This window comes from Alligator sinensis, unplaced genomic scaffold (genome assembly GCF_000455745.1).
Source record: "Alligator sinensis unplaced genomic scaffold, ASM45574v1 scaffold628_1, whole genome shotgun sequence".
In the NCBI taxonomy this organism is placed as follows: Eukaryota; Metazoa; Chordata; order Crocodylia; family Alligatoridae; genus Alligator; species Alligator sinensis.
In genome coordinates, this window is record NW_005841873.1 from 2,456,450 (window position 1) to 2,483,508 (window position 27,059).

Here is a 27,059-nt window from a genome sequence, read left to right on the forward strand (position 1 = left end):
ACAATGCTGTTTTTTGTTTACATAATTTTTATCCATGCGCGTTGTATGGCCAAGACCACAATCCCACACAAGGTGGATGGCACTTGCTTAGGATTTTGGTGGAGCTGGATTTACCCAACACCCAATACACAGAAAGAGCTTGAACTGGAAAGGCAACTGTTAATTCTCAACATTTTTTAGAGGCTGGCAGGGAGCTGGCAATTTGAAGGTGCTAAAGGTTTTTTGTTCAAAAGCCTATTTCAGTTGAAATTGCAAGAGAGACCATGACAATGGCATCCTTTTCTTCTTGATGCTGTGCTATGCCGTATACACATTTTATTTCTCTCAAGCCTATATCCTGTTAGTGGAGTTTTAACATTATAACTGATCTATTGAAGATTATTTTAGTGTGTGGCTTTCCTTACTTTCTATTTCAGATGCTGTGTTTGTGTCTCTTTTCTGTTTTCTCCATTTTATTTTCCATCAAACCCTTCTCTATCATTTCCTTCCGTGCACCTTATCTAGTTCCAGGCCTGCTTGTTTTTAGCTGAAAGAAAAGTCTGGGAGTGAAATGCTATCTTCTCTTTTGTGATTTCGGCCATCCTTAGCTCCTGTACTGTGCACCTCAAGGGCTGACCTGTTGGTAGGGGAGACAAGTGCCGCGGCCCCTATTTTGCTGAAAATCAGAATTGTTTAATGCTGTGGTTCTCAGACATGAGAGAGACAATGCTGTAGTGGCATATGTGGTGAGAAAGAAATGACGCTGCCATGGGCTGCTAGCAAGGAAAGCGTAGCCCATGGACTCTAGCTGGTGGGGTGGCAGAAGTTACGAACGCTTCCATTTTATTCCTGGTTGTGCCAGTGATTCACTAGGGGACAATATTTGAGTGTTTTACTTTTTTGGGGCCTCCGTTTACCCTTCAGTAAGATGAGTAAAGTAATCCAGCTTTACAAAGTGCCTTTAAATTCACGGTTGAAAGTGGTGATGGAGATAATAGATATTTCTTATTGTTATTGTTATTAATGTTATTATTATTTATCAGACTTTTTTTTATTAAGCTACCTACATTTTGCGTTGACAGAATTAAAAGGCACGAGACCCTCATATTTACTTGTACTGAAAATTGAAAGAGTGACGGATGAGTAGCAACTGCCGTTTGCTTGTCAGAAGCAATACGGTACAACAGCTGATCTCCAAAGCAGCCAAATTGTACCCTATTGAAAGAGCAAAGTGCAGTGTAAAATTATTTCAAAATAAGATTCTGTTTCTTCCTGAAGCAGGTGGCAATTTATATCATAGGATCTGGCTTTAATTTTCAATAGCATTTTTTTTAAACAAACAAAAATACAAAAATACAAAACATAATTTCCCCATAATTTGTGGGAACATATTTCATGTTCTTCTGTCAGCAGGATGCCAAGGCTATTGGCATTTATTAGGTACATCTAGGACTGCAGGCTCTGCAAATTGGTATATATCCACAGTTGTTCAATTCAGTTCATTATCTAAGAGTTTTGCAATTCCCACTGCATCTGTGATTGCAGTGTAGCAAAGAGTAGATATCAGCTAGGGTGTCTAGACTGTGGAATAGGCTGCCTCCAGAGGTGGTGCAACCTCCTACCCTGGAAATCTTCAAGAGGAGACTGGATGGTCACCTTGCTGGGGTCACCTGACTCCCAGTCATCTTTCCTGCCTTGTGCAGGGGGCTGGACCCAATGATCCCCCGAGGTCCCTTGCAGCCTCGCAATCTATGAGTGCTGGCAGCAGTCTAGCCACAGCAACACAAAGCTCAGCACATGCTAGATTAACTTTTCACAAAGTTAGATCCAATAAGTATTGAATGATGGTCTCCTAAGTAACTTCTCCTAGAGTGAAATCCTGAACTGCAAAGAGGTGTTCTGACTCTCCAAATGATGCATGGGGTGAGTTAGGCACCAAAGAAAAGGATCCACAGAAACCACCTGAGCATGTCCCTGTCTAAATTGGTTAGAAAAGAGAGAGCCGGAGACAGGCCATGGGTCCTTTTGGGATCCTGAGTAATGAAACTTCTCTGGGCTTAGGCTCTTAGATGGAAGCATCCAAAAGTAATATTTTATACTGTCTCTGGTTAGCTCAGAAAATCTGTCCTGTTTTGGTGAGTGATGACCCCTCGCTTCAGTTGTACACTCCTCCAACACTCCCATCTGGACATAATATATTGCTACACGAAGCAATCAGCCAATTAGAACTCCGACTAGTGCAGAACATTGTCATGGATCTCCTCAGCAACACATCAAACTCATCCCATGTCCTCCACCAATTATCAAATTTGTAGGAGCTCTGGGATAAGGACTGAGGTCAAAAGATCTCCTCCTTGCTTTCTTGGGCATTAGTCCAAGATTGTGGAATGACCTGCCAGAGGAACTAAGTTCCATCAAAGACCTCATTCACCTACCATTTATTCAACATTGTATTCTCTAATATGTACACTGAACAATATGTACATACTGTATGGAAAAAAAACACTAACAAACAAAAGGCCTGTTGAGGGTCTCTGGGCTAGGGTCAGACGGAAGAGCAATAAGGGTGATGTCGTGGTGGGGTTCTGCTGTAGACCACCAGACCAGGAAGAAGTGATGGATGAGGCTTTCTTCAAACAGCTAGCAAAAGTTTCCTGATCACAGGCCCTGGTTCTCATGGGGGACTTCAATCACCCTGACATCTGGGAGGGCAATACAGCAGTGCATAGGCAATTCAAGAAGTTTTTGGAGAGTGTTGAAAAGGCCAACTAGGGGCCATGTTCTGCTTGACCTGCTGCTCACAAACAGGGAAGAATTGGTGGGGAATGTAGCAGTGGATGGCTACTTGGGAAGCAGTGACCACGAGATGATAGAGTTCAGGATCCTGAGGAAAGGAAGGAAGGAGAGCAACAGAGTAAGGACCCTGGGTTTGACTTGCTTAGGCAACTCATGGGCAGGATTTTCTGGGAAGCCAGACTGAGGGGGAGAGGAGTCCAGGAGAGCTGGCTGAACTTTAAAGAAACCTTACTGAGCATGCAGGAACAAACCATCCTGATGTGCAGGAAGACTAGCAAGTATAGCAGAAGATCAGCTTGGCTTAGCAGGGAACTCTCCCATAAACTAAACCACAAAAAGGAAGCTTATAAGAAGCAGAAACTTGGACAAATAACCAGGGAAGAATATAAGAGCATTGCTTGGGCCTGCAGGGATGAAGTCAGGAAAGCTAAAGCGCAGTGAGTTGCAGCTAGCAAGGGATGTGAAGGGTAACAAGAACGGTTTCTACAAGTATGGCAATAGCAAAAGGAGGATCAGGGAAACTGTGGGTCCCTTTGATATGGTCTCCCACAACATTCTCCCAGGCAAGCTAAGGAAGTGTGGGCTGGATGAATGGACTGTAAGGTGGACTGAAAACTGGCTGGAGCATCAGGCTCAGAGGGTAGTTATCAATGACTCATTGTCTAGTTGGCAGCCAGAATCAAGCGGAGTGCCCCAGGGGTCAGTCCTGGGGCCGGTTTTGTTCAATGTCTTCATTGCCGACCTGGAAGATGGCATGGAGTGCACCCTCAGCAAGTTTGCAGATGACACCAAGCTGGAGGGAGTAGTAGATACACTGGAAGTTAGGGCTAGGATTCAGAGTGACCTAGACAAATTGGAGGATTTGGCTAAAAGGAATCTCATGAGGTGCAACAAGGACAAGTGCAAAGTCCTGCACTTAGGACAGGAGCAATCCCGTGCACTAGTACAGGCTGGGGGCTGACTGGCTGGGCAGCAGCATTGCAGAAAAGGACCTGGGGGTTACAGTTGACAGTAAGCTGAATATGAGCCAGCAGCGTGCTGGTGTTGCCAAGAAGGCTAATGGCATCCTGGGCTGCACTGGTAGGTGTGTTGTCAGTGGGTCAATGGAAGTGATTATTCCCCTCTCTTCAGCACTGGTGAAGCCACATCTGAAGTCCTGTGTCCAGTTTTGGGTTCCCCACTATAGAAAGGACGTGTACAAATTGGAGAGACTCCAGTGGAGGGCAACAAAAATGATAAGGGGGCTGGGGCACATGACTTATCAGGAAAGACTGAGGGAACTGGGCTTATTTAGTCTAGCGAAGAGGAGACTGAGAGGGGACTTAATAGCAGCCTTTGACTACCTAAAGGGAGTTCACAAAAGAAGATGGAGCTGGACTGTTCCTAGTGGTGGCAGATGACAGAACAAGGAGCAATGGTCTCAAGTTGCAGCAAGGGAAGTTTAGGTTAGATATTAGGAAATTCTCACTAGAGGGTAGTAAAACATTGGAACAGGTTACCCAGAAAGGTAGTGGAAGCTCCATCCTTGGGGTTTTTCAAAACCCACAAAAGCCCTGGCTGGGATGATCTAGTTGGGGATGGTCCTGCTTTGAGCAGGAGGTTGGACTAGATGACCTCTTGAGATTCCTTCCAACCCTCCCTTTCTATGATTCTATAACACTTTGCTGGGCCCACAATTTCCTTGGGAAGAGAATGAAAGAAAAAAATATGATAATAGATATTGGTCATATCAATAATGCACAACTGAAAAGTGCTCAATTACTTTGGTGATCAGACTAGTATGAAAACATAGAATGGTACCGAACAGAAATTGTTTCTTCTTATATGTGTCGATTATGACAATAAAAATAGTTTTGGTACATAGAAGTCCTTATGTGATATAGGAACTGGATTTTTTTGGTTTAGACAAGTGCTAAAAATGAGAGAGATTTCAAGGAAAGTATTTGTGGGCTTGGCATGAAGCATTCATTCCCATAGAGGTACCTTGCCAAAAACCCAATACTTTTTATCTAATACTTACTGTCCCGGGGTTGAATTGAAAGCTGATGAGAACAAGGATCTGAGCCACTAAGATGGCAAAGGACAGGTTGGCATGGATGTGGTAGCGCTGGTTACGGATGGTGCTGACAGACCTGGGTAAAGAAGAAAAGGTTCATAACTAAAATAGTATTCCACAGAGCAAAAGTACATTTGATTTACCTGCAAGTTTGTTTGCTTTTTTATTATTATGAGTTTTGGGTTCTTTCATCTTCCAGGAGTAGGCAATATGTCATTACGTTCAACAGTATGCTGACATGACAATGAATTCACCAAAAGCATTGATTTGCACATGAAATAGTTGTATTAATGACTGGTGGAAGAGTATTAATAAAAGGCCTGAGCTTTCAAGGCTCCCAGAACTACAGTAGGGGTAGAGGTAGATTAGCACCTTGCAGGATCCAGCCCCATACCTCAGCACTTTAGCTGGTATCTAGCACAATAATTTTATGCAGGAATAGATAAAGAACAGTATATGCCTACGTCCCTGGGGAATGCCCACTTTAAGGAGGGCCTGACCTTGATTACAAAACCTGAACATTATCACAAAACAAATTAAATGAACCTCTCCCCATTGGCTTGAAAACAGCAGGCTGGAAATCTTATAAGAACAGGCTTTCTTAGGAGTTTTCAATCACTTGATTATGTTCCCAGTTAGAACCAGGAGGGAAAAAAGACACACACACACACACACACACACACACTTATCTGAACATTTCAGAAAATCAACATAATTTGATTCTAAGAAGAGAAGAATGTTTAGGAACAAAAAGCTTTCTTACTTAATGAATCCTGTTTCTAAGGGCATGGGTAGACGAAACAGGGGCCCTAAATTGAAGTGGTGGTCTTTTAAAAACACCGTTTCAATTTAGGGCTGATTAAACCTCATGTTGTGCACACACCGGACTTACCTGCCTCTTCATCAGAGGGTACAAAGGGCAAGCTGCCAGTAAGTGGAGTGGTCCCTGGGCAGCGGGGGGGCGGTGGGGGGGCATGTGTGCTGGTGCTTTCCTTCAAGGCAGTGACACCACCCCCCCCCCCCACCACCAGGAGGCACTCACCCGCGGGCACCCGGCTCGGGCAGTCCTGGGGGGCACTGCAGTCATGGAGGGAAACACCAGGCCCCCACACAGCTCAAGCAGGCTCCAGAGCAGGGGGGAAAAAAAAGATCAGGCTCTCTGCTTTTCTTGGGCGAAACCTGCCTTCCCAGGCTGCTGCCAGGCTGCCTGCAGGGTTCCTGCAGAGCTCCGGAGCTGCCCAGAGCCTGGTGCTTTGCTCCACAGCTGTAAGGGCAGCAAACTAAAACTCCTCCTCGGAGTAATGCACCCCAAGTCATTTAAGGTGCATTACACTGTTGAATTTCCTACAGTGGCTGGAATTAATGCGCAATACACTGCCAAGGCGTGCAAACACCAACACCATTGAAGTGGTGCAAAAGCACTTTAAAGTGTCGTGCACACACGCCCCTTGTTTCGTCTGCACATAGCTTCAGTTCCTACCTGTTGGTTTTAACTGTTTAATGGTAAATGGGTGGTTGTTTGGTATCAAGGACAGTAGTGTATTCTATATCCAAACCAGACTCTACCTATGCCTGAAGAAGGATGTTTGTGCCCGAAAGCTTGTACAGAACAATTTTTCCAACTTTTTAGTTGGTCTAATAAAAGATATCACATCTACCCAAAGAGCCTCATCTGCCTATACCCCAAAATGAATATTTCCACCCTTATAACATCTCATTTTACAACTGTTCTGAATGACATATCGCTCTTGGGCATGGTGACACAGACTGAAAGAAAAATACTTTGGTTGAGTTTTTGTCATTGTTTTAACACCCAATTAGAATGTCAGAAGTGAAAGAAAAGAAAAGAAACTGTCTGTATCCTAGAAGCAATTCAGAGACAAGCAATATAGTACAGTGGCAATCTCTCTCTAGTAATGAACTGCACATAGACAAACTGAAGCATCACCTACCCAGGAGGCAACCAGGGTAACACACATAGATACTGATTATCTGTTTCCAGTGTGTACAGTAGCTAAGAACTTCACTAACCTCATTGTCATTTAACACTGTATTGAAACATTTCTTTTCAGCTTCCTAATGAAGCCCTACCCTACAATGAAAACCTAATCAAATTCTTTTAACTTGGCATGGTACAGCTTTAAATTGCTATATATAATCTGTGCGCTGAGCCAAGGAGTTGGGTCTATGCTCTTTTTAACTCTTTTCATATCTCCTCTTCCCATAGGGGCACAACAACCCAAGTGTCCTCACCAGCATTGTACTAAGTTATCACCAAGCTCCATCCCTTTTCAAATACATGAATAGCCATTGTTTTGAGCTCAAAACCAGAAGCAGAGCAGATCAATTCCACTCTAACCACTCTCCATATCACACATATGGAAAGTGGAGTTTGCAGTGTGTTGTACACTGAATTCAGGCATAACCTGCAAAGACTTTCTAGAGACCTAAAAGTAACTGTCACAAGATTTGAACAAATTGAATAAATATTTCAACTAATTTAGTGTCTTTTTAAGCAAGGCCATAAGCATAAATGCTCTAGTTTCTAACTGTGGGTTCCTTAACAGGATGTACAGAAGTCACACTTAGGTATTCAAATCATCACCTTAACAGCTGGAACCCAGTGAGAGCTAGTGGTAAAGGTACTGGACTGGACTTGGGAGACAAGGACTCATTCTCACTCTGCCACTGATGTACTGGGTGACCTTGGGCAAAGCACTTCAAATCTTTGCACCTGTTTGCCCTCTCATCTTTTGTCATGTCTATTAAAATCATACACTTTCTGCAAGTTTGTTCAGAAATGTGTTGTGCAGCCTGGCACAATGTGGCCTTGATCTCAGTTCCACTACTGCAATACAAGTAATAATGAAAAATGCACTTAAATGCCAAGTGCATTCCCTGACAAATGTCCTCTTGATGGTACATTCCCCTAAAGGGTCCCCATATTTCTAACAGAGACTAAAGACATGCAAAGGGATGTAGCATAGACCCTGGCATTAATTGCACTTTCTCTGCACCATTTATTTGTCCTAATAGAGCAGCCCATTTGAAAACTAGGGTGGCAGAAATAAACTGAAGCCTTGAAAACAAATGTGGGATTGTGAACTGTATCCGATTCCTATGAAAAATCTAAGATAGATTTCATAGAAATTAGAGACAGGAAAGGCCTACACAGGGTCATCTTATCCAGTCCTATCCACCTCTTCAGGATTAGAGATTACTGTGCATTTTCTTTTCCAATGTCCATTCTAAAATACTATTTTCCTAAGGCAACAAAACTTGAGATAAGGAGTAAGGTAGACTCTCTTCATACCGCTAACGGGCAATATAGAGTGTTTGGGGGGATTTTTGAAATAGATAACTATCAGTTTAATCTATTTTCATTATTAACACACACCTCCTGTGCTAATGGCAATTCCAACAGTTAAAACCAAATTAACTATTGACTCTTTTACCTACTGATATTTAACCACCTAGGCCTTATTTTCCTCTCAGTTACACTGACGCAAATCAGGAATAACTCCAGCATGGTCAATGATATAAGTCCAGAATGAGCGAGTGGAGATGCAAGCCCAGTATTTCCATGTTTATATAAATCCAGCACTTTATAATACTGCACTGTGCTAGTATTTACATATGGGTGGGTTTCTATAAATATGGAAATACAACATTTTATCTCTAACTCCCCAAACTGTATTATGAATCCAGTCCTGGGAGCCTCAGAACCTATCTACATTCTCACCGTGGTAACCAAATTGGCTGAGATTATGTGGGCCCTTCCTGACTGCATCCTATTTTCATTTTCATTACCTTGTTTTTGGTCTCTAGACTGCAGTATGTTGCCCACTGTGCATTGCTTCTTGTCTAAAAAGTCAAGGATCACATCACACAACTCAGAAATTACTTTGACTGGTGCATGTACCACACTGCACTCCAGTTCAGTCATTTCTCAGGAAGATTTATTCCACTTTAATTTTACATGCTAGTTGCTGGCAGTTGCTTAAAATATTAAAGGAAAATGTAGTGCAGGGGAATCCAGGTAGGAAAAGAATAGCTAGGCACTGTTACCCCGTGTTTTGTCGTAACCCCATGCATTTTTCCTTGGGAAGGTTAGTGAAGTAATAAACTGGTAACAAGTAACAAAGTATTCTTAGCAGATCAAAAGCAGAAACCACTTTAACAAAAAGTACTTTCCGGTCTGGTGTGAAATTCCAACCTGTGCAGAAAAGCCAAGAGCCGCAAGAGCTGTGCAGCATATCAGTCCCACTTTAACCCTCAGGGTGAAATGCTGGCCCCAATGAAGTCAGTGGCAAAACTCCCATTGACTTCAGTGGTCCAGGATTTCAGCTTGAGAGGGTAAGCAGGATTCAAAGGGTGCTGCTGTGGATGCTTTGCCCTTTCCCCAGGTGCCATTCTTATAACCCCTTTCCCACCTTGCAACCCTACAAAAGCAGAAAAAAAGATCGCCTGTATATCCCATCACTCCTTTACTGCTTTATTGCTTCTGATTAATGTAAAGGTATATGGGAGAATCCAATCTTTTAGCTCCTTGCTCAGGCTAAATTCCCTGCCCTCAGGATGAGGCTCACCCTCTCTGCAGATTTCAAAACTGCAGCACAACAGGGATCGAAAAAATCCCCAAAGTATATTGCAAAGGAAATCACTTGCTATTTAAAGACCTTCCAATTTGGGGAAATTAATATAGGAACAGCCAACCAACTGTTACAAAGATATGTGCAGAATCTAATTAAAGGGGGTTAGGGAATTAATAACCTTTACAATTCTCTGAATACCTGAAAGCATCCAGTCCGGTGGTTGGAAATGAAGATTCTACATTAAACTGTCAAACTTTCAGAGCGACATTTGCTCAGCAGGTATGAAGTTAAAATGACTCACGACAGTATAGCAAAGGTGACCAGCGTGATCGTCAAGCAGAAGATGGACAGGGAGCAGCCAATGTAACTGATGGATGACAGTGCCACCTGGTGTTGAATGGTCAGCTGTGCATAAAAAGGAAACAACAGGAAAATCCATTAATTGATTTATTAGACTACAGAACTGTATACCCTGACAAAGGCTGGACGGCTTGTCAGCACGTGGCGTTTCAGCGGACATAGCTGTGTTCTTCCTTTGGGGTAGCTCCACCCCAGTCTCTGCGCACATCACTGCATTCAATGCCATTTGCAACGCTATCTAGCATGGGAAATGAATTGCACTATTTGAACTAAAAGTCAGACTCCCAGGGCATGCAAATATGTGTGTCATTTAGTTCCCCTCTTATGAAATACAAGACCATATTTCGTCAGCAGAGGTTGGTTCTATCTACACGGCTGTGATAGTGTCATCCCTGAGATTAGATAAGCCAACAAAAAGCAGTTTATCGGGGCTGCACAAACAATGGCAGGGGTTAGATTGTCATAGCTTTTAAGACACTTTGTAAATGCTCTCATGCTACAATAGCTGACATCATTGTACAGATGCCATCGATGCACCACAATAGTAAGAACTGATAAACCAAGGTAGCCGGTAAATATAGTGCTTTTTAAAGGAGTTGGTTTGACTCCTCTCTCAAACCACAGAAGAAACACAGCAATGGGAGCAACAACATCCACCTCTAACATCACCTCTGATCCTGACATGGAAGGAGTATCTTGTAGGAACAAAAAAGTTATTGGTTTCTGTAAACACCAAATCCTCAGCCCTTCCACCTTACCCAGGGTGAGCATTAAGATGGTTCATTTTGAAACCACTCTGCAGGACAGTGAATGTTCCTGCCGTTTGCCATTAGCTATTCCTTTTATATTTCAACATAAATTTCCTTCTGAGTGAAAAATGTCAAGAAAAGCCATATCCAGTGGTGGAGGCAAGGCAGTATTTGAATGTAAGAAACAGAATGGGACTGGAAGCCATTTGAACATGTCACAAGAATTTTTGAGCCAAATTTTTCTAAGTGTCAAATCTCAATACAAAGTTGAACTTTCCATAAACAGAACACCTGAAAAAAATCTGACTGGTTCAAGCAAGATGTTTAATTGTGATCACTGAGAAATTCTTTCTTTTGATTTCAACCTTTATATTACAAGCGACCTTACATTTCCAGATGAAAACATCTTTTAAAATTGAAAAAATAGATTTTTTTTTTTCATTTTGAAAATGTCTTAAAGGGGAATTATAGCCATTTCGAGACCTATTTCCACATTTGTGTTTTTCAAGGAGGGAATTCACCAAAACTCTCCCTTCTACACTAACAGACTTAATTCCCAAAAACACATTTCATTAAGAAATTCTCAAGCAGCTCTGATAACAAGCTGTTCTTCAAAAGCCCTTTAAAAGCAAGGGGGTGGGGAAGGCAACACAAAGGCTTATAAAAAACAGACTCAGTTTAAATAGAATTGCTAATGATGCGTTTTACACATATGCATCATTGTATTGTAGTTATTTACCAGCGGTGTCAATTCACGTGCAGTCATTTTTGTGGAGACGTGATGGATTCCAGCCCTGACAACAGTCTGCGGATCATTAAATGATGAGACAGATGACTGGTTCGATGGCATAAGGTCCCTATGAAATACACTGTGGCATCTTCTCTCTCAACCAGACATGAGGCTGCCACCAGCTTTAGTTAGCCCCAAATACAGAGCTATAGCTTGTTTCTGTGCTATTGGCAGATAGAAAAAAGGTGCACGTGAACTCTTCAAAAGCATCTCCAATGCACATCCTTATGAGCTGGCCGGCAGAAATGCTGCCTATGGCCACTTCTCTCAGATTATTTCTGCAACATGAACCATTTGTGTGGTAGGCTGGACAGAGGATAGGAGCTGTCACCTGGCTATTGCCGACATACTGTTAGATCACTGGAACAGTACAATCAGGCATAGCCCTTATTACAGAATGTAACCGTATTTTTTAAAAGGTACCTGGGACCTCAAACCACCATGCACTGAGCAAAGAAACAGTGTCTTATAAATCAGGGCATTGTTCCCAATGAGCTAATTCCACCATAGTTTGCTTTTCCTGTATTTTTTCACGCTGTTGGAATTCAGCAGATAATCTTTTAAGCAAGTCAGTTATCCAATGGGACAATTTTGTAGTCCAAGACAAAAAATGATCATCTGTTCCATTAATGATGCAGACGGGTAATAAGACTTACTTTTTTCATTACAAAGAAGATATTAAAGAAAAGTAGATTAAAGAGTATCCAGAGCAACACTGAACCATATGTGAAAAAATGTGATGAGAGCAAATCTCCGAACTGTTTCCATCCACCAAAAAACTTTTTCTGTGCGTCTGAAAAACTTTGCTTCTCTGGCTCCACGGAGAATTTTCTTACTGCAAAACTCCGAAGAAATGTGAAATGCTAGGAAACACACTGATATAGCCTTGGGTGTGAGCAGTCATAAATACTATAAAATACAGATGTTTCTTAACTTCAGCTTTGACAGATGCTCGAAACAAAAGCTCACTTTCCAGATGATCCTCTGCCTCCCCCATACAAATATTGTCAGCTTTCACTATAAAAATGTCATTTACTCTGCAGACCAACACTTGACCGTTTCATAGTTATATCCATATGAAATGTTATTTTCTATTGTTATTATTTGCTCTGAAGAAAGCGATATCAATACACGACTGTAAAATGATCACTTCTCTGACTTGCTAATGACAAATTTATTCATAAATAGGATACAACCTGCATACAAAAACGTGCGTATGCAGGAAACAAACCAAGGTTGTTTCCTTGACTGGTTGATGGAAATAAGGGATATTGTAATTATATTCTTGTACTCCGTGCTGACACAATAGCAGGTTATATTTCGCTGTTGTACTGGTCAACTCTCTTCAAAAGCAGCAGTAGTACCATGAGGTCATTTACAATGGAAACAATTTTGGACCCTGTTTATGCAATTGAACTGTGATCTACCAAGAGACAATCCAGTGCCTGAGCTCAGTCCTACACTGAAATCAACTCTCAAAAGGTGCCAATGCAAACTCTTCCTATGAAACATTTCTTCGTTTTGAATTAAGAACTAAGAACCAGCTAACCTATTACAGCTGCACCTTTAAAATGCAATCTGAATCAAATTAAAGAAGGAATGAATAATTAATTTTGGCAGGCTGAAGTCCTTTGGAGGCATTAAATGCTGGCCCTGGCCGATGAGGCTGATGTTTCTAATTGCCTCCAGAAAGGCTGCTAAAACTGAATTTCAATCCAAATGGGCCTTATTTATATATTAAAAACAAAGTGCCTTGCACTACAATTTCAAAGGAACATTCTGAGTTTCCCTCTTAAGTTTCACTTCAGAAATAGATGCACCAAGGCGAGAATTATGTCTCTGATATGCAACACATTAATTTATGGACAGAGTAGGCATGTCTACATGTGCTTTTACACTGGCTTAAATTGACTGTGCAGTAAATTACTGCACAGTAAGTGGGAATAGGCCAGCATCTATGTTAGCGTTAAAGTGCATTAATGTTGCATGTGGACTGACTTGAGACTAACTTTAGTCCCAAGTTAGTCCACACACAGTGTTACTGCGCAGTAAGGTGTCTACACGTGCGTTACTGCACAGTAACTAATCAGGAGTAAATTTGATACCTACATGATGCAGGTATCAAACTTTTGCTCAAGTTGGCATAAGTCATGGTATTTACTGCGCAGTATGGGTGTGCATGTGTAGACATACCCACCATGTTGGAGACCATAGGTACTTTACTCATTGGCACTGTGCAATCTCTGTTCAGATAAGAAAAATTCTGTTAAACGGTGTGAACAGAGATAGCTCGTTTCCTTTACCTTTTAGATATCAGAATAAATTAGACTTGATTAGGATGCTAACACAACATCCTGGCAGTAGGATCCTCCAAACAGCTATTTCCAACAGCCCTGCTTCTAAATTCTCTCCTTCTACAAAAGGGCTTTTCATGTTTTGAAGGAACATTCTCTTCTCACCAGCTCAGCCACATGGCTGCTTATTAATAACATTTTCACTGACACATGCAAAATCTCAAATTCTCCAAAGGTCTCTGCCAAGGTATTTATTAAAAATTATTTAAGACCATGTAGTCCTTTTCAAAATAGCTGTGGGAAAGATGTCATCAAACAGTAGGTAATCTGCTCCTTACAATTTGCACACAGCAAAGTTTAATTTCAATGAAGTCATAAAATAGAGCAGTAGGGAGGATGGAATCAAAAATTGTGAAGGAAAACTGGAACCAAATTATTGTAAAGGTTTTGAAAGCAACCAAGTAGATAAATCCTTCCTCATGTCTCTGACTTTGTATACAGAGTTCTGCTTTTCTTTCTATATTTTAAGTTGAAGGCTTACATCATTCTTGCCTGGTTTGGTCTTGCTAATATGTCTAACATAATATGTCTAACTCACTGTTAAACTGAAGGAATTACTTTTGTTCATAGACCCCCCCAGGGCCGTGTCCAGACAAGCATGGCTGTGTGGTACGTGGCACCACAGACACATCTGTGGTGCCACGTACCACACATTCAGTTGTTCTCCATGTTGCAAGGGAGCAGAGGTAAAAAAAAAACCCACAAAAAAAAAAGGCCTGGAGTGGTGCATACAGGGGCAGCACACGCCACTCAAAACCAGATCTTGGCTGGCTGGAGGCCCACTCCAGCTGCTGGCCAGGCTCCACAAGGCAGGATTGCCTTTGCTGCAGCCCTGGGAGGACCCCAGGACCCCCAGTAAGGCTGTTGGGTCCAACTCAGTGCTGGCCCCAGCCTCCCCCACCCCACCCAGGGTAACTTGCCACATGCCAGAGCGCCCGTGGCATGGGCTTTCCCCGGGGACAACTAGTGGCAGCACAAGGTGCATTGCTGCTAGTTGTCCCCAGGAAACCAAACAACCACGCACGTGTAGACGTGGTCCATCTGCTCTGCTCTGCTTTGCTTTCTGCTCTTGGTGTGAACAGACTTAATAGACTCCTCCTCCCCAATTAACAGCCAAATCAGGAAAACCAAGGGGGAAGGCCAAAAGGGAAACTCAACACAGGGTCATTCTGTTGGGAGACAAGTGGCAGTCTCTTGTAAAATTCTTAGACTGAGATTTCCAAAGGAGGCTATGAGAATTAGGTACACAAACCCAAATGAAAGTAAAAAAAGAATTAGGGTGTATAACTCTCTTACATTTTTTTCTGCTTTTCAGGACAGTATTTGTTTCAAGGTAGTCCATGCTCCAAACTCCTCTGTTCCACCATCCCTTCTCCAGAAGATGATTTCATAGCACAGAGGTGAGACCAGGGCACATGGAAAAGTCATATGAAGTGGAATGGCACAAAGCAATCTCACTGGGGCTCAAGGTTTGATCTCAGTCACTTAGCTATCAATCCCTTCATCTAATCAGAAGCATATACTATTCCTCTTTGAGGAAGGGAATAGAGGACAGAGATTTGAGTATGATTAAGACCAGGCTGGTTGGGATGAGGCAACAAGATTGTAAGTCTTTGGGGCAGGACTGTCCTTTTTGTTCTGCACACATGGCACAACAGGGTCTTTACACCTATGCAATATAAAGCAATAATAATTTTAAACATTGTGGATTCAATCATTTAAGCCCAGCGGGAGCTTTCATAGCCCCATAAGTCATGTAAGCAGGCAACAAAAATATAGTAAGTTACATTTGCTAAAACATTTGCTCTGCCAATTCTACAAAAACATCTCATAGGCCAGGATGGCAGCCTGGATCTGCAAACTCATCCTCTTAAAAGCTTTCACAATGGTAGAAAGCAAAAAACCATTTAGTGCAGTCAGCATGGAGGGGAGCAGTGTTATTTTCCCCAGCTTGTATGACACTATAAAATTAAGCTCAGTTCCCTGGCCAACATAACAGGTATATCCCAGGCAGATGTGGAAGCTGCAAGATGCTTGCTAAAGGAACAGCTGTTTGTGCCTGTTAATAGTGCCTTTCCTCAAAAGAAACACAAAAACCTGGTTCCTTGGGCTTTGAGGGCAAGTGACCCTTTAATTGAACCAACGCAACAGCTGTGCTACTTCAAATAGTGAAGACTATTTGTAACTCAACTGTAATGTTAAGACACTACACATGGGTTTCTCAGTAGTGGTTCATTTCTACCTTGTAATTTGTGTCTATGCAAGCACATGCACACCCAGATACACACCCAGAACTCTCTCACACACGTGCTCTCTCCCTGCTGTTTCACATCACTCCCTATACAGACAGGCAATTATCTGGGCCTGAGGGCCACATAGGCAGTTTTGGGGAGCTGTCACGGGCTGGTCACCCGTGACACGGCCCTTCCCCCACCATCCCAACAACCCAGAGCCTGCAGGCACTGCGGCTCCACCCTGCTACCACCAACAGTGCACAGCCCCAGTCCCGACCCCAGCCCACCCCGGGCCCACTTCAGATTTGCCTCAGCTGGAGTGCACCAGATGGAACCCGCGTGCACAGCCCCAGCGCCAACCCCAGCCCGCCCCGCGCCTTCTTTGGACTACCCACTAAGCAGCAGTGGCATCAGGGCAGAAGCCAATGCTTGGCATGAGGGAAAAGCATGCCCCCCGCCCCACTGCCAGGCCCTTCTTGCTGCAGCCACCCAGGCTGCCCTGTTGTTCCTCTGCACTGCCGTCACCACCTCCTCTGAGCCACCCAGTGGGGAGTGGTGGCACTGCAGAGGAGCCACAGGGCAGCCTGGACACAAGCTCTGGGTGGCTGCAGCAAGAAGGGCCTGGCCGCAATGAAGGGGGGAGGCTGCTTTTCCCCCATGCCAAGCAGCAGCTTCTGCCCCACTACCACTGCTGCTCAACATAGCCCGGCGAGTCTGGAGCAGGAGTGGGGAAGGGAGGGCCAGAGTTGGGGCTGTGTGCACATGTTCCAGCTGATCTGCTCCACTGGGCCAAGTCCAGAGCAGGTGCAGAGTGGTCCAAGGTAAGGGCTGTGCACATCAGGGCAGGTCCCCACCAGTACCATGGGGCTGCGGCCAGCGGCGGTGGCAGCTGGAAGGAGACACCACCACTTGGGCTGCCTAGAAAGGGTGTGCAGGGGGTGATGGGATGTGCCATGGGCTGGGCAGCACCTGGGCCAGGAGAGACCCAGGGACCCGCCATGGGCTGGACAAAGTCCCTCCATAGGCCGGATCCAGCCCGCAAGCTGTATTTTGCCCACCCTTGCCCTACAGTATAGTTTGAGAGGCAGAAGCTGAATTGTGCCCTCTCCCAGGCAGTAAATGTAAATTGACCAGTATATCACCTTAGATGTCTCTAGAGTCTCAGCTGCCAAGATAAGCATTACCTGGAGTTATTTATAGAAAACCCAGAGGTGTCTCGGTTTAACAGCAGTCTCCCCAGGGCTTCCTATGGATAGCACAATAGCTCAGAACCCCATAGCACTCAGCAGTATGGTCTTCCTTATATCAGGGCTTGGGTGCAGGGCTTGGCCTAGAGTCATTTCAACTGCCTGTCACTGCTCCTGCACCAGGAAACCTCCTCCGAACCCGCCACAGCAGCTTCATTGCCCCTACTACACAGGCATGTGAAGGATGAAGGTGGGGATGCGTGCCTGAGGGTTTGGAGTGGTGGTTTAATCTGATGAGATTTGATACAGGCCAGCTGGAAATCAAAGTCAACTGCTATCAATATGAGTCATACTATGATAGAAAGATTATAGATTCATAGATGCTAGGGTTTTAAGGCACGTCAACAGATAGTTTCATAGTTGGTAGGGTTGGAAGGGACCTAAGCAGATCATCTAGTCTGACCCCCTGCCATGGGCAGGAAAGGATGCTGGGGTCAGATGACCCCAGCTAGGTGGCTGTCTAGCCTCCTTTTGAAGACCCCCAGGGTAGGGGCAAGCACCACTTCCCTTGGAAGTTGGTTCCAGCTCCTAGTCACCCTGACAGTGAAGTACCGCCTCCTGATATCTAGCCTGAATCTACTCTCAGTCAACTTATGATCATTGTTCCTTGTTACCCCCAATAGTGCTCGGGGGAACAGGGACTCTCCCATTGCCTGTTGGTCCCCCTTGGCAAGTTTATAGGCGGCCACCAGCTCCCCCCTCAGCCTTCTCTTGTGGAGGCTGAACAGGTGCAGGTCCTGTAGCCTCTCCTCATAGGGACTGCCCTGCTGCCCCCTGATCATGTGAGGGGCCCTCCTCTGGACCCTCTCGATGCTGTCCACATCCCCCCTGAAGTGCGGTGCCCAGAACTGGACGCAGTACTCCAACTGCGGCCTGACCAGTGTCACATAGAGGGGGAGGATCACCTCCTTGGACCTGCTTGTGATGCATCTATGGATGCACAACAAGGTGCAGTTAGCATTCCTCATTGAGTCCGACCCTCTGCCTGGGCAGGAAAGAGCACTGGGGTCAGATGACCTCAGCCAGATGCCTATCCATCCTTCTCTTAAAGACCCCCAAGGTAGGGGAGATCAGCACCTCCCTTGAAAGCCCGTTCCAAATTTTGGCCACCCTTACCATGAAGAAGCTTTTCCTCATGTCTAGCCTAAATCAGCTCTCTGTCAGTTTGTGATCATTGTTCCTTGTTACCCCAAGAGGTGCCCTGGTGAACAGAGCATCTCCGGTTCTTTGCTGCGCCCCCCTGATGAATTTGTAGGCAGCCACAAAATCACCTCTCAGCCTTCTCTTGTGGAGGCTGAAGATGTCCAGGTCCCTCAGTCTCCCTTCATAGGGCTTGGCCCCCCAACCCTTAACCATACGAGTGGCCCTCCTCTGGACCCTCTTGAGGTTATTCACATCCTTCTTAAAGTACAGCACCCAAAACTGGACGCTGTACTCCAACTGCGGTCTGACCAATGCCACATAGAGGGCAAGTATCACCCCTGCAGTACTCCATCTGCGGTTTGACCCATGCCGCATAGAGGGGAAGTTCTTAGCAAAAAACAATTATTGACCACAGGATGCAACATACTGACTGCCACCATCCACCTCTTCTTGGGAAAGCCTGTGGTGTTTTGCTAAGGATACTGATTACAATGGGACTTGATTCAGAATTCCTCATTCAAAAGAGTTTACAAAAACATTATAGTTCTTGAGGTTTTTTAATACACTTCCAAGAACAGTTAGTTTGCTTTCTCTGCCACTATATGAAATTCAATAATTGACAGATATCTCTGTTCTCTGGCTATCAACAATATGTCCCAGGGTTCAGTTCTCCAGTGCATTAAGCCATTCTTTTCCTCAGGGGAATCATGATGGGAAGCAGACAATCCAGGAAGGGAGCTCTACTGAAAATAACCAAGTTTCATTGGCATAGAAATGGAATCTCATAGGAATGCAGTATGTCCATGATATTAAAAGAAAGAAAGAATCAATACTTAACACAAAAGGCAAAATAGGTATGACCTAAAATTTCCACACTTAGAAATCTTAGCTAAAACGTGCAAAAAAATAGTGCATGTTTCATTGAGTTAATGCTATTTTAAGGCCAGGACTTGTTTTGATCCATTAGCCATTTTAACAGTAAATCCTCAAAACAACATATATGGGGATAAAATGGAGAAAAGGGGAGTCAGGCTGATTTATCTTTGCAGACAGTTTGGACAACTCTTACCCATCAGTTGAACAAAGATCTCTTTGGCTAGATAAGCTGTCAGTGATAGCCAACAGGGAAAAAATATTGCAGTACCTACCTAATTTTCAAAAACCAAACACAAAGGGAAAAAATACAGGGCAAAGGCATTGTTTCACATGCCCAACAATGAAAAGCACAAAGTAAATGTATTCAATTGCAACACACCAGGGACCAGTAAGAATGCCAAGATAGATGCATTTCATTGTCCCATTAAGCACTTAATCTGGACCTCTACTAGCTGAAAAGTTTAAGAGGAAAGATTATGATTTTAGGCTATTATTTTTATGTCCTTTGAGAGTGGCAGTTGTTTAACAACAACAAAAAATACCCCTGCGATATATACTTTAAGGAAAAATACTCTAACCCAATACATTTTACGCATGCACACATACATTCCTCTCTCCTTTTACAATGCTGGATAATTTTAAGATATTTTCAAAACTGTTTTTATGAGCATGAAGAGATACACTTCCATGCAATCTAAAATTGGTATCACTTATATTGAACCACAACAGTAAAAAAAAAGATGAAATATCTCTTGCCCTCACAGAAAGGGAAAGCCGTGGCCTTGATTTTGCAACTGCAACCCTGCACCAGCCCTCTCTGCCCTGCAGACTGCAGGATCCTACAGCTACAAGGGGCTGTTAACAGCATTCCAGCTGCAGGAGCAGGAGTCCTTCAGATGTTTCCCTTTCATAAATATTTCCGTGTTTTCAGGCATACTGACAGGCAGTTTGACTCATGCTGATTGATACCTCCTTCTGAACTATGAACCGAGCGTCACAAAGTCATTTGTTAGTGGTTGGAACGCAAAACGTATCTTTAAAAACCTAAACAATATTTCGACTGGCTATTTTACATCCTCATCACTTTGAATCAGCAGCCAAGCAAGTTCTCAGAGCTACAAGTGACCAAACTGGATCTCTAAAAGCATAGTGAGCTTTAACACCCACAACTTCAATTAAGTTAAAGTAGGGATGATCCACCCCATTGTGTACTTTGTTCAGCCGTTCTGGGTGTTTTAGTTACGTGGCAAGCTACGTATTCAAGCAGAACTAGAAAAAAAACCACACAAGGGAGATTTCTAGTCTTTTTCTTATATGTGATTTGTAATAGATAACAATTTACTTATTACAAATGAGACAGTATTTACATGTAATTCATTTCTGATAGATTGTGTACAGATGGAATTGCAGTCACTGGCAAGAAATAACCTCCTGGTGTGAGTCGATAATCTATCTTGATTCATTCTGAACCTAAATCAAAGGTAATAGTTTCCCTTTAAGGTTACTTAAACTTGACTTCAGAGAGACTGCTCGCATGTTTGAAGTTAAACACATACTTAAGTGCTTTGCTGGATGAGAGCCTAAAACATTAACATTAACCAATAAACTGTGCTAAGTAGTGATGTCAAAACTAGGGCATAGTTTTGGTGGTATTTATTATTATTTGTTTGAATTTGGTGGCACCTAGCAGCCCTAACTATGGCCCACTGATCTGCTCGACATACATCGAACAAGATGACAGTGTAGGCCTTGAAAAGCTTTATAATCTAAACAGATGGCATAGGCACTCTCTTCTTGCATTAAATGAATCATGGGTCCCTCCCTTTCTGCTTCTACAATGGTGGAAAATAAAGAATTCCCATTAGGAGTGGGCAAACCATGGAAAAGAATAAATACATGTGGGGAATGGGGCAGTTGACAATACACGATCTTTAACCCTGCACAGAAGGCACGAAATGGCTTTTGGCCAGTACCCAAGTCCATGGTACAGACACAGTTTCATAAAGAGATGAAATCCTTCAGTATGTTAAGAAGGCAAAAGAGTTCAGCTGCAATCGTGTCTTTTTCTAAGCATTTTTCTGGCAATGTCAGCCCACACGTGAACTTCAATCCCTCACAGATGGATGAACCTCTCTTACTTAGCTTTCTGGAAACCACTGTTTCTACTAGCCTCTTTTCCTTTCGAACGTCAACTGGCATTTATGTAGCACAAGGTTCGGCTGTTGTTACGTTCATGTCCCAACCCTCCGGACTCGAAGCAATGCCGGTGAGCATGCAGGAGGACACGTACCTCTCACTAGGGAAAAAAAGAGTAGATATTCTGGGACTCCAAAATATTACTGCTAAGAGCTCTATCTCTGCAAAGCTTGCAACAGTCTCTGTGCCACAGAGGCTCACATTTCACGGCAAGAACTGGTGATTCCCCCCATCAAAATGGAGTTGGATTGCTGATGTCCCCAGGTGTCCACCATCCTTTTACTAAAATGACATTTACATAGCAGATGGTACAAACAGCCTGGCCTGCTGCATAGTTGTTGGATCACTGTAAAAATAAAAATTGCCAGACAGCTGACATGCTTTTTTGGCACCGAGTACTGGGCCCCACTGACTGAGGGGAAGCGGAGCTGCCTGGAATACAATAACAGCTTGAATTTTCTTTGGATTGTCTATGGCATGTGGTTTGCTCCCTATATTATTTTTGATTCCCGCTGTCTAAGAAGTACCTTGTGACATGCCGCGACTCACTCTAGGAACTTCTTTCGGTATCAGATTTATAGACTCCAATGAAACGCTTCCTTCCCACCATGCACAGATATGATCTCAACATACATGCCTCAGAAATACTAGCAGATACACAGAGCTGGACTTACCTCACCTGGCAAGGACTGTCATCTCTTGGGGGTAAAGGATTACACTGCAGCTTGAGATTTCCGTGTAGGAGCTTTCCCATTGGAGATTGCTGAGCTTATGGGCCCTCCCAGACCAATATAGGATCATGGGAAAGTAGGGCTGGAAAGGACCTCATGAGGTCATTTCATAGTTTCATTTAATTTAGTCCAGCCTCCTGCTCAAGGCAGGGTCATCCCTGTCTGGTTATCTCCCCTCCTCAACCACTGCCCCCCACTGTTGGGGGCAGTCTTAGCTCCCAGAAAGGAGGACGGAAGATTGTAGCTAAGCTACACAGCACCACTGCAGCTACGCCGCAGGGAAGCACCTGCCTCTACAAGTACGTTGTGCCCTCATTGATGCCAAAAACAGCAGAGATAAATCAGTGCAAACCTTGCCTTACACTTTCCTTTCCAGCTAAGCAGATTTATGCTAGCTGACATCATGAAACTAATGCATGGCTGTCTTCCTAATGGGCAGGGCAGCAGGCATCGCAGTGCTGATCCAAGCCCCAGTGAAGTACTCCTACGGATGCCAGTGTGCATTGGATCAGACAATAACACAGTCAAGTGGTGGACTGAGAAAGGAGCTAGGAAGACAAGAGTTCCCGAGCTCTCCACTTTGTCAAAGGGCCTTTCTGTGTGGGCCTTGGACAAAGTGCTTAGTTTCATTCTCTGACAGTTGCTCCAAATGTAACATGGGGCTGCTAGTACTTACAAAACTCCCAAAGACTTTGTCAAGACTAATTAACATCTGTACAGCATACTCCGAATGTCCCGTTGGGGCACTACATTGTACAATGTAGCATATGTGGCAGCATGTATAAGTCATAATCTTAACAATATGATTACAGAAGTGAAAACATAGTTTACTTTTTAGATCAAGTTCCAACTCCTAATTGTGCTCTGACCTTAATTGCATCTATGTAACCTTAGACTATTAAGGGAAGAATTTGTCCCTTAAAGATGCTGCTTATCTTTTGAGTGTGTTTTGCTTTTCTTCCGTTAGTTAGTGCTTGTTCATTACTTAACTCCCAGCAAATGTGATTACTTCTCAACCTTAAACCGACACAATAAATTTGTTTCAATGAGCAAACCTGAATTCCAGCCAAGTATGATATGGATGTAGCAGCAGAGTGATAAAGATACAAATAATTTCAGCATTGCCTGGTGCCAATTCATCATTAGGCTAACAGGTCAGTTCCAGACTAACAGCTGAGTGCCACATGGTTGTAAATTTTTCTAACATTGTTATTACATTCCTGATATAAACCTGTTAAAATTGTTAATCCCCTGCATTTACTGAAAGGCAGCTAAAATACATCAAGCTGATCATGAGCATTGCTTGTATTCCTCCTCCTCAGTACTCTTTGCTTTAGCCAGACTTGTCTTTGTGTGTCTTGGCTGTGGTTGAACCTAAAATGAAATGTAAAATAATACTCTAGCACGGTGATTTTCAATCTGTACTCCACAGCCCCCTCGGAGTCCACAGACTATGTCTAAGGGGTCTGCGAAAGATGACTATGATCCATCAAAAGTATGTGAATATGCACGCTTACAATTCAAAGGGGTCTGCACCTCCATTTGAAATTTTTTAGGGGCCCACAAATTTTAAAAGGTTGAAAACCACTGTTTTAGCACATTTATAATCCAACACTTATACTCCAGCACTGATGGCATTCAAAGAAGCCTTTCTCCCTAAGCTGTTGCACAGCGCACTGATATCAAAGTGCCAATCATTTTGCATGAGCTTCAAGATTTGAAATTACAGCTCTTGATCCCTTTGTTCCAGTTTCTCTCCCAGAAAATAGGAATGAAAATACATTTCCATTCCCAGGAAGGTCTCCTGGGGCCCAGTACCAATTGGCATAAATTGGGACAGCTTCCAAAGCCAGTCTGACTTATGCTGCGGTAGATCCTGAACCACAGAATAAAGGACCCATAATCAGTCTCTGACAGATCCCCTGTGGAAACTGATCCCAACAGCAAATCAAGCCTGTAAGGCTCTAGAGAAATGTTCAGTATTTTAACTCTCATGGCATTTCAGTCCCTGAAGAGAAAACATTGCCAGAACACCAAATTTCATACATTTTTTGTCTCTATAAATGGATCCCAGGGACAAAATTAATACGTGGGAAAAAACAAACACAAAATACTGCAACATTCAGGTTCCTGCCCCTCCCCAGTGCATATCTTTTTACCTGATTATTGCTTTCAGTATCTAAAATTGCAATAATAAGTGGGAGTCAAGAAAGTGCATGCCAAAATTTGCAAGCACACTTCATAAACGCAAATTATTTCAAAATGTGAACAGCCCAGCTGGACAGGGAGATGAGGAAGGAGGGGAGAATGTCTATAGAAATGGATCAGATGATAAAAAATGGGGAGATCAAGGCTGATTCAAAGTGTAGTAAAACCAACATACTTTGCATTATGAAGAGAACAGAAGATAGATGGATTTGAGGTATGCTATGGAAAGCAGAGGAGACCCTTGTCCACCACGTGCAGTGTTATCATCGAATACGTCATCTAAAATACATTTATATTAACATTAGACTCTTATGACTAAGAACAAAGCATGAGCTGTCCAGGCTGATGGTAACGAGGTGTCTGACGAGGGACACTGGTCTTGTTTTTAATCCACTGAAAGCTAAAACTTCAGTCCCAGACTGAGAGAAGTAAAAAGATTTTTCTTTTTTAAATGGAAAAACACCACACGCCTCCAGAAGACATTGTTAGCTCAAAGACAACTCTGTGTCGTCAGCTGAGAGATGTTGCATTCCTGTCATTTGGCCAATGTTCAAAAATATGTACAAGCACACTAAAAAATATCTGAAGGTGAAGACTAGACAGTCTCCAGGTGAAAACTTCTCCGCTAAGCCCCTAGCATGCGCTGACCTTTACCACTGGCATGTGCAGCCCCATGAAAACCTGCCTCCCTTTGATAGTGGCTGATCAAAATTACAAAGATTCAAAAGAAATGGTCATTGTCTTTGACATTCTGCTGTCAAATGCACTAAATATATGTCGTTGCATGCACTAAATGCACTAAATATATGTCGTTGCATGCACTAAATGCACTAAATAGATGTTGTTGCATAGCAGAATATTTATAAGGGATGTTACTGGTTTTCCCTGTTCAAAGGGAACAGAGCCTTTAACTGTGTGGAGAGGTCATCATCTTATTCTCAGACTGTGAACAGCAACATCATTCTCTTTAAACACCTGGGATGTGGCATTTATTAAACTCTTCTTCATTAAAAGGAAAACCTACCCAATTAAAGGTAGCTATGCCAACTAGATCCTTTTCATACTGCATGCTTATTCATTTCTACATTAATCCTTTTCTTCCTAATATTAGATTCCACGGGGCTGACGCTGTTTTGTACAGGCTGGTCCATGTATGCATTTTGGTCCCACAATTCTTCCCGGTTTCCATTGCTTTTGATGCATCCCCACTCACCTACATGTCTCCTCCAAATAGCAACCCAAAGTCACTGCAAGCTAGCCCCAGGCCAAACAGACATACATTTTCAAATGTGATCAATATTTCAGGTGTCCAGCTTCAGGCCAACTACATTTGTTTGATACAGAGCCTCTGACTGTGATGGAGACACAGTAGTGGAAGCATCAAAACTACAACAAAAAGGATGACTGAAGAAACGGTCTAGGAACAAAACATTTTAGTTATTAAAATGTCTTTGAGAATATATCAACTTTTTCCATGGAAAACATGCACCCCTCTTGGAAAGGTGCATTGTTCATATGCACACTCAAGCCCTTTTCTTTTCCATATCTAAGCCAACATGTAAGACTTCACTTAAGAGGGGAGAAAATAAAGGAATATACAAATGTAAGAGAGTTGGTATATTTGTACTGCAATTGTTCCCATGGAGCCTTGACAACCTGTCATTCAGAGGGTTGATCATATGGCATTTCTTAATGTTCACCTTATCCACTTCACAGCACTGAATTGCTCCAGAGGTGAACAGGTATTTGTGTGTGCTATAAACCATGCTATTGTCCCTTTTTCTCAACAGACTTCCAGGGGAATCTGGGGGACGATGATACAGCGTTTAATGGAAGCATTAGGTTTTATCATTTAGGCATGAGAGAAAACTCTATTATCAAGTATATAGCTCATTGTTACCAGGAATAGCTCAGTTTGTAATCCTCTATAGCTAGGTGGCTTTATCTCTGTCTGCCTCATAACCTCATAGTCAGACTTTAAAGTTATATTGTTACAAGCCACACACTGACTACTAGGGCTGCGCAAAATGGCACTGTTCCATTCCGACTTCAGTTTCGAGGTCTGGACGGAACAGTGTTTCCTATCGAATATATCACTACATACACTATATATATATAGATATATCTCTATATCTATATATATATATATATATCACTATAGCTGGGCTGCTTCCCTGCCCCCTGCCCAATCTAGCACGGGGGGTGGAGCGGCAGCCCAGCGGGGCTAACTCCTTGCCCCCTGCCGGATCTTGCGCCAGGGATGGGTAGTCAGCCCAGCTGAACTGACTTCCCATCCCCAGCACTATGTTCAAAATGTTTCCATTTTCAAAACATTTCAACTAACCTTGTTTTGTTTCGAGGCTATTTCGATGGCCTTTGTTTCATTTCGATTTTGCTGTTTCGACCTCAAAATGAGTCAAAACAGTGTCGAAACAGCCGTCGAAATTTTGCACAGCCCTACTGATTACATGGTTAAGACTGACATATGCAATGGGTGTCATTCCCAACTGTTTGTTTCTCTGTTTTTATACTTACATTTGAATTTATTGCAACTAAAAAATAAAATCCTGATCTGTCAATTCAAAATTAACCAGTCTCTTCAGCCAGACTTCTAAATCACTGGGGTATGAGTCTGTGCTAAGTCTCTAGTAGCATAAGAGGTACAACACACAAGGACCAGCCAGGGATATGGAGTTAAAGTGGATTTAAGTTATGGCAGCCTTCTTGGGTAGCCTTGTGAGCAGG

General features: G+C 43.2%; 1 protein-coding gene across 4 annotated transcripts in view; it reads right to left on the reverse strand.

Annotated features, from left to right (window-relative positions):
- The window catches only part of ADGRD1 (adhesion G protein-coupled receptor D1), a 247,145-nt gene that overhangs the window by 82,730 nt on the left and 137,356 nt on the right, over nt 1-27,059 (reverse strand). For all 4 annotated transcript variants that reach the window (XM_025195694.1, XM_025195696.1, XM_025195701.1 and 1 more), the window contains 2 exons: nt 9,728-9,831; nt 4,796-4,907 (listed from right to left, as the gene is read on the reverse strand). In XM_025195694.1, coding sequence (XP_025051479.1) covers nt 4,796-4,907; nt 9,728-9,831 — 216 coding nt within the window. The remainder of the gene's footprint in view (nt 1-4,795; nt 4,908-9,727; nt 9,832-27,059) is intronic.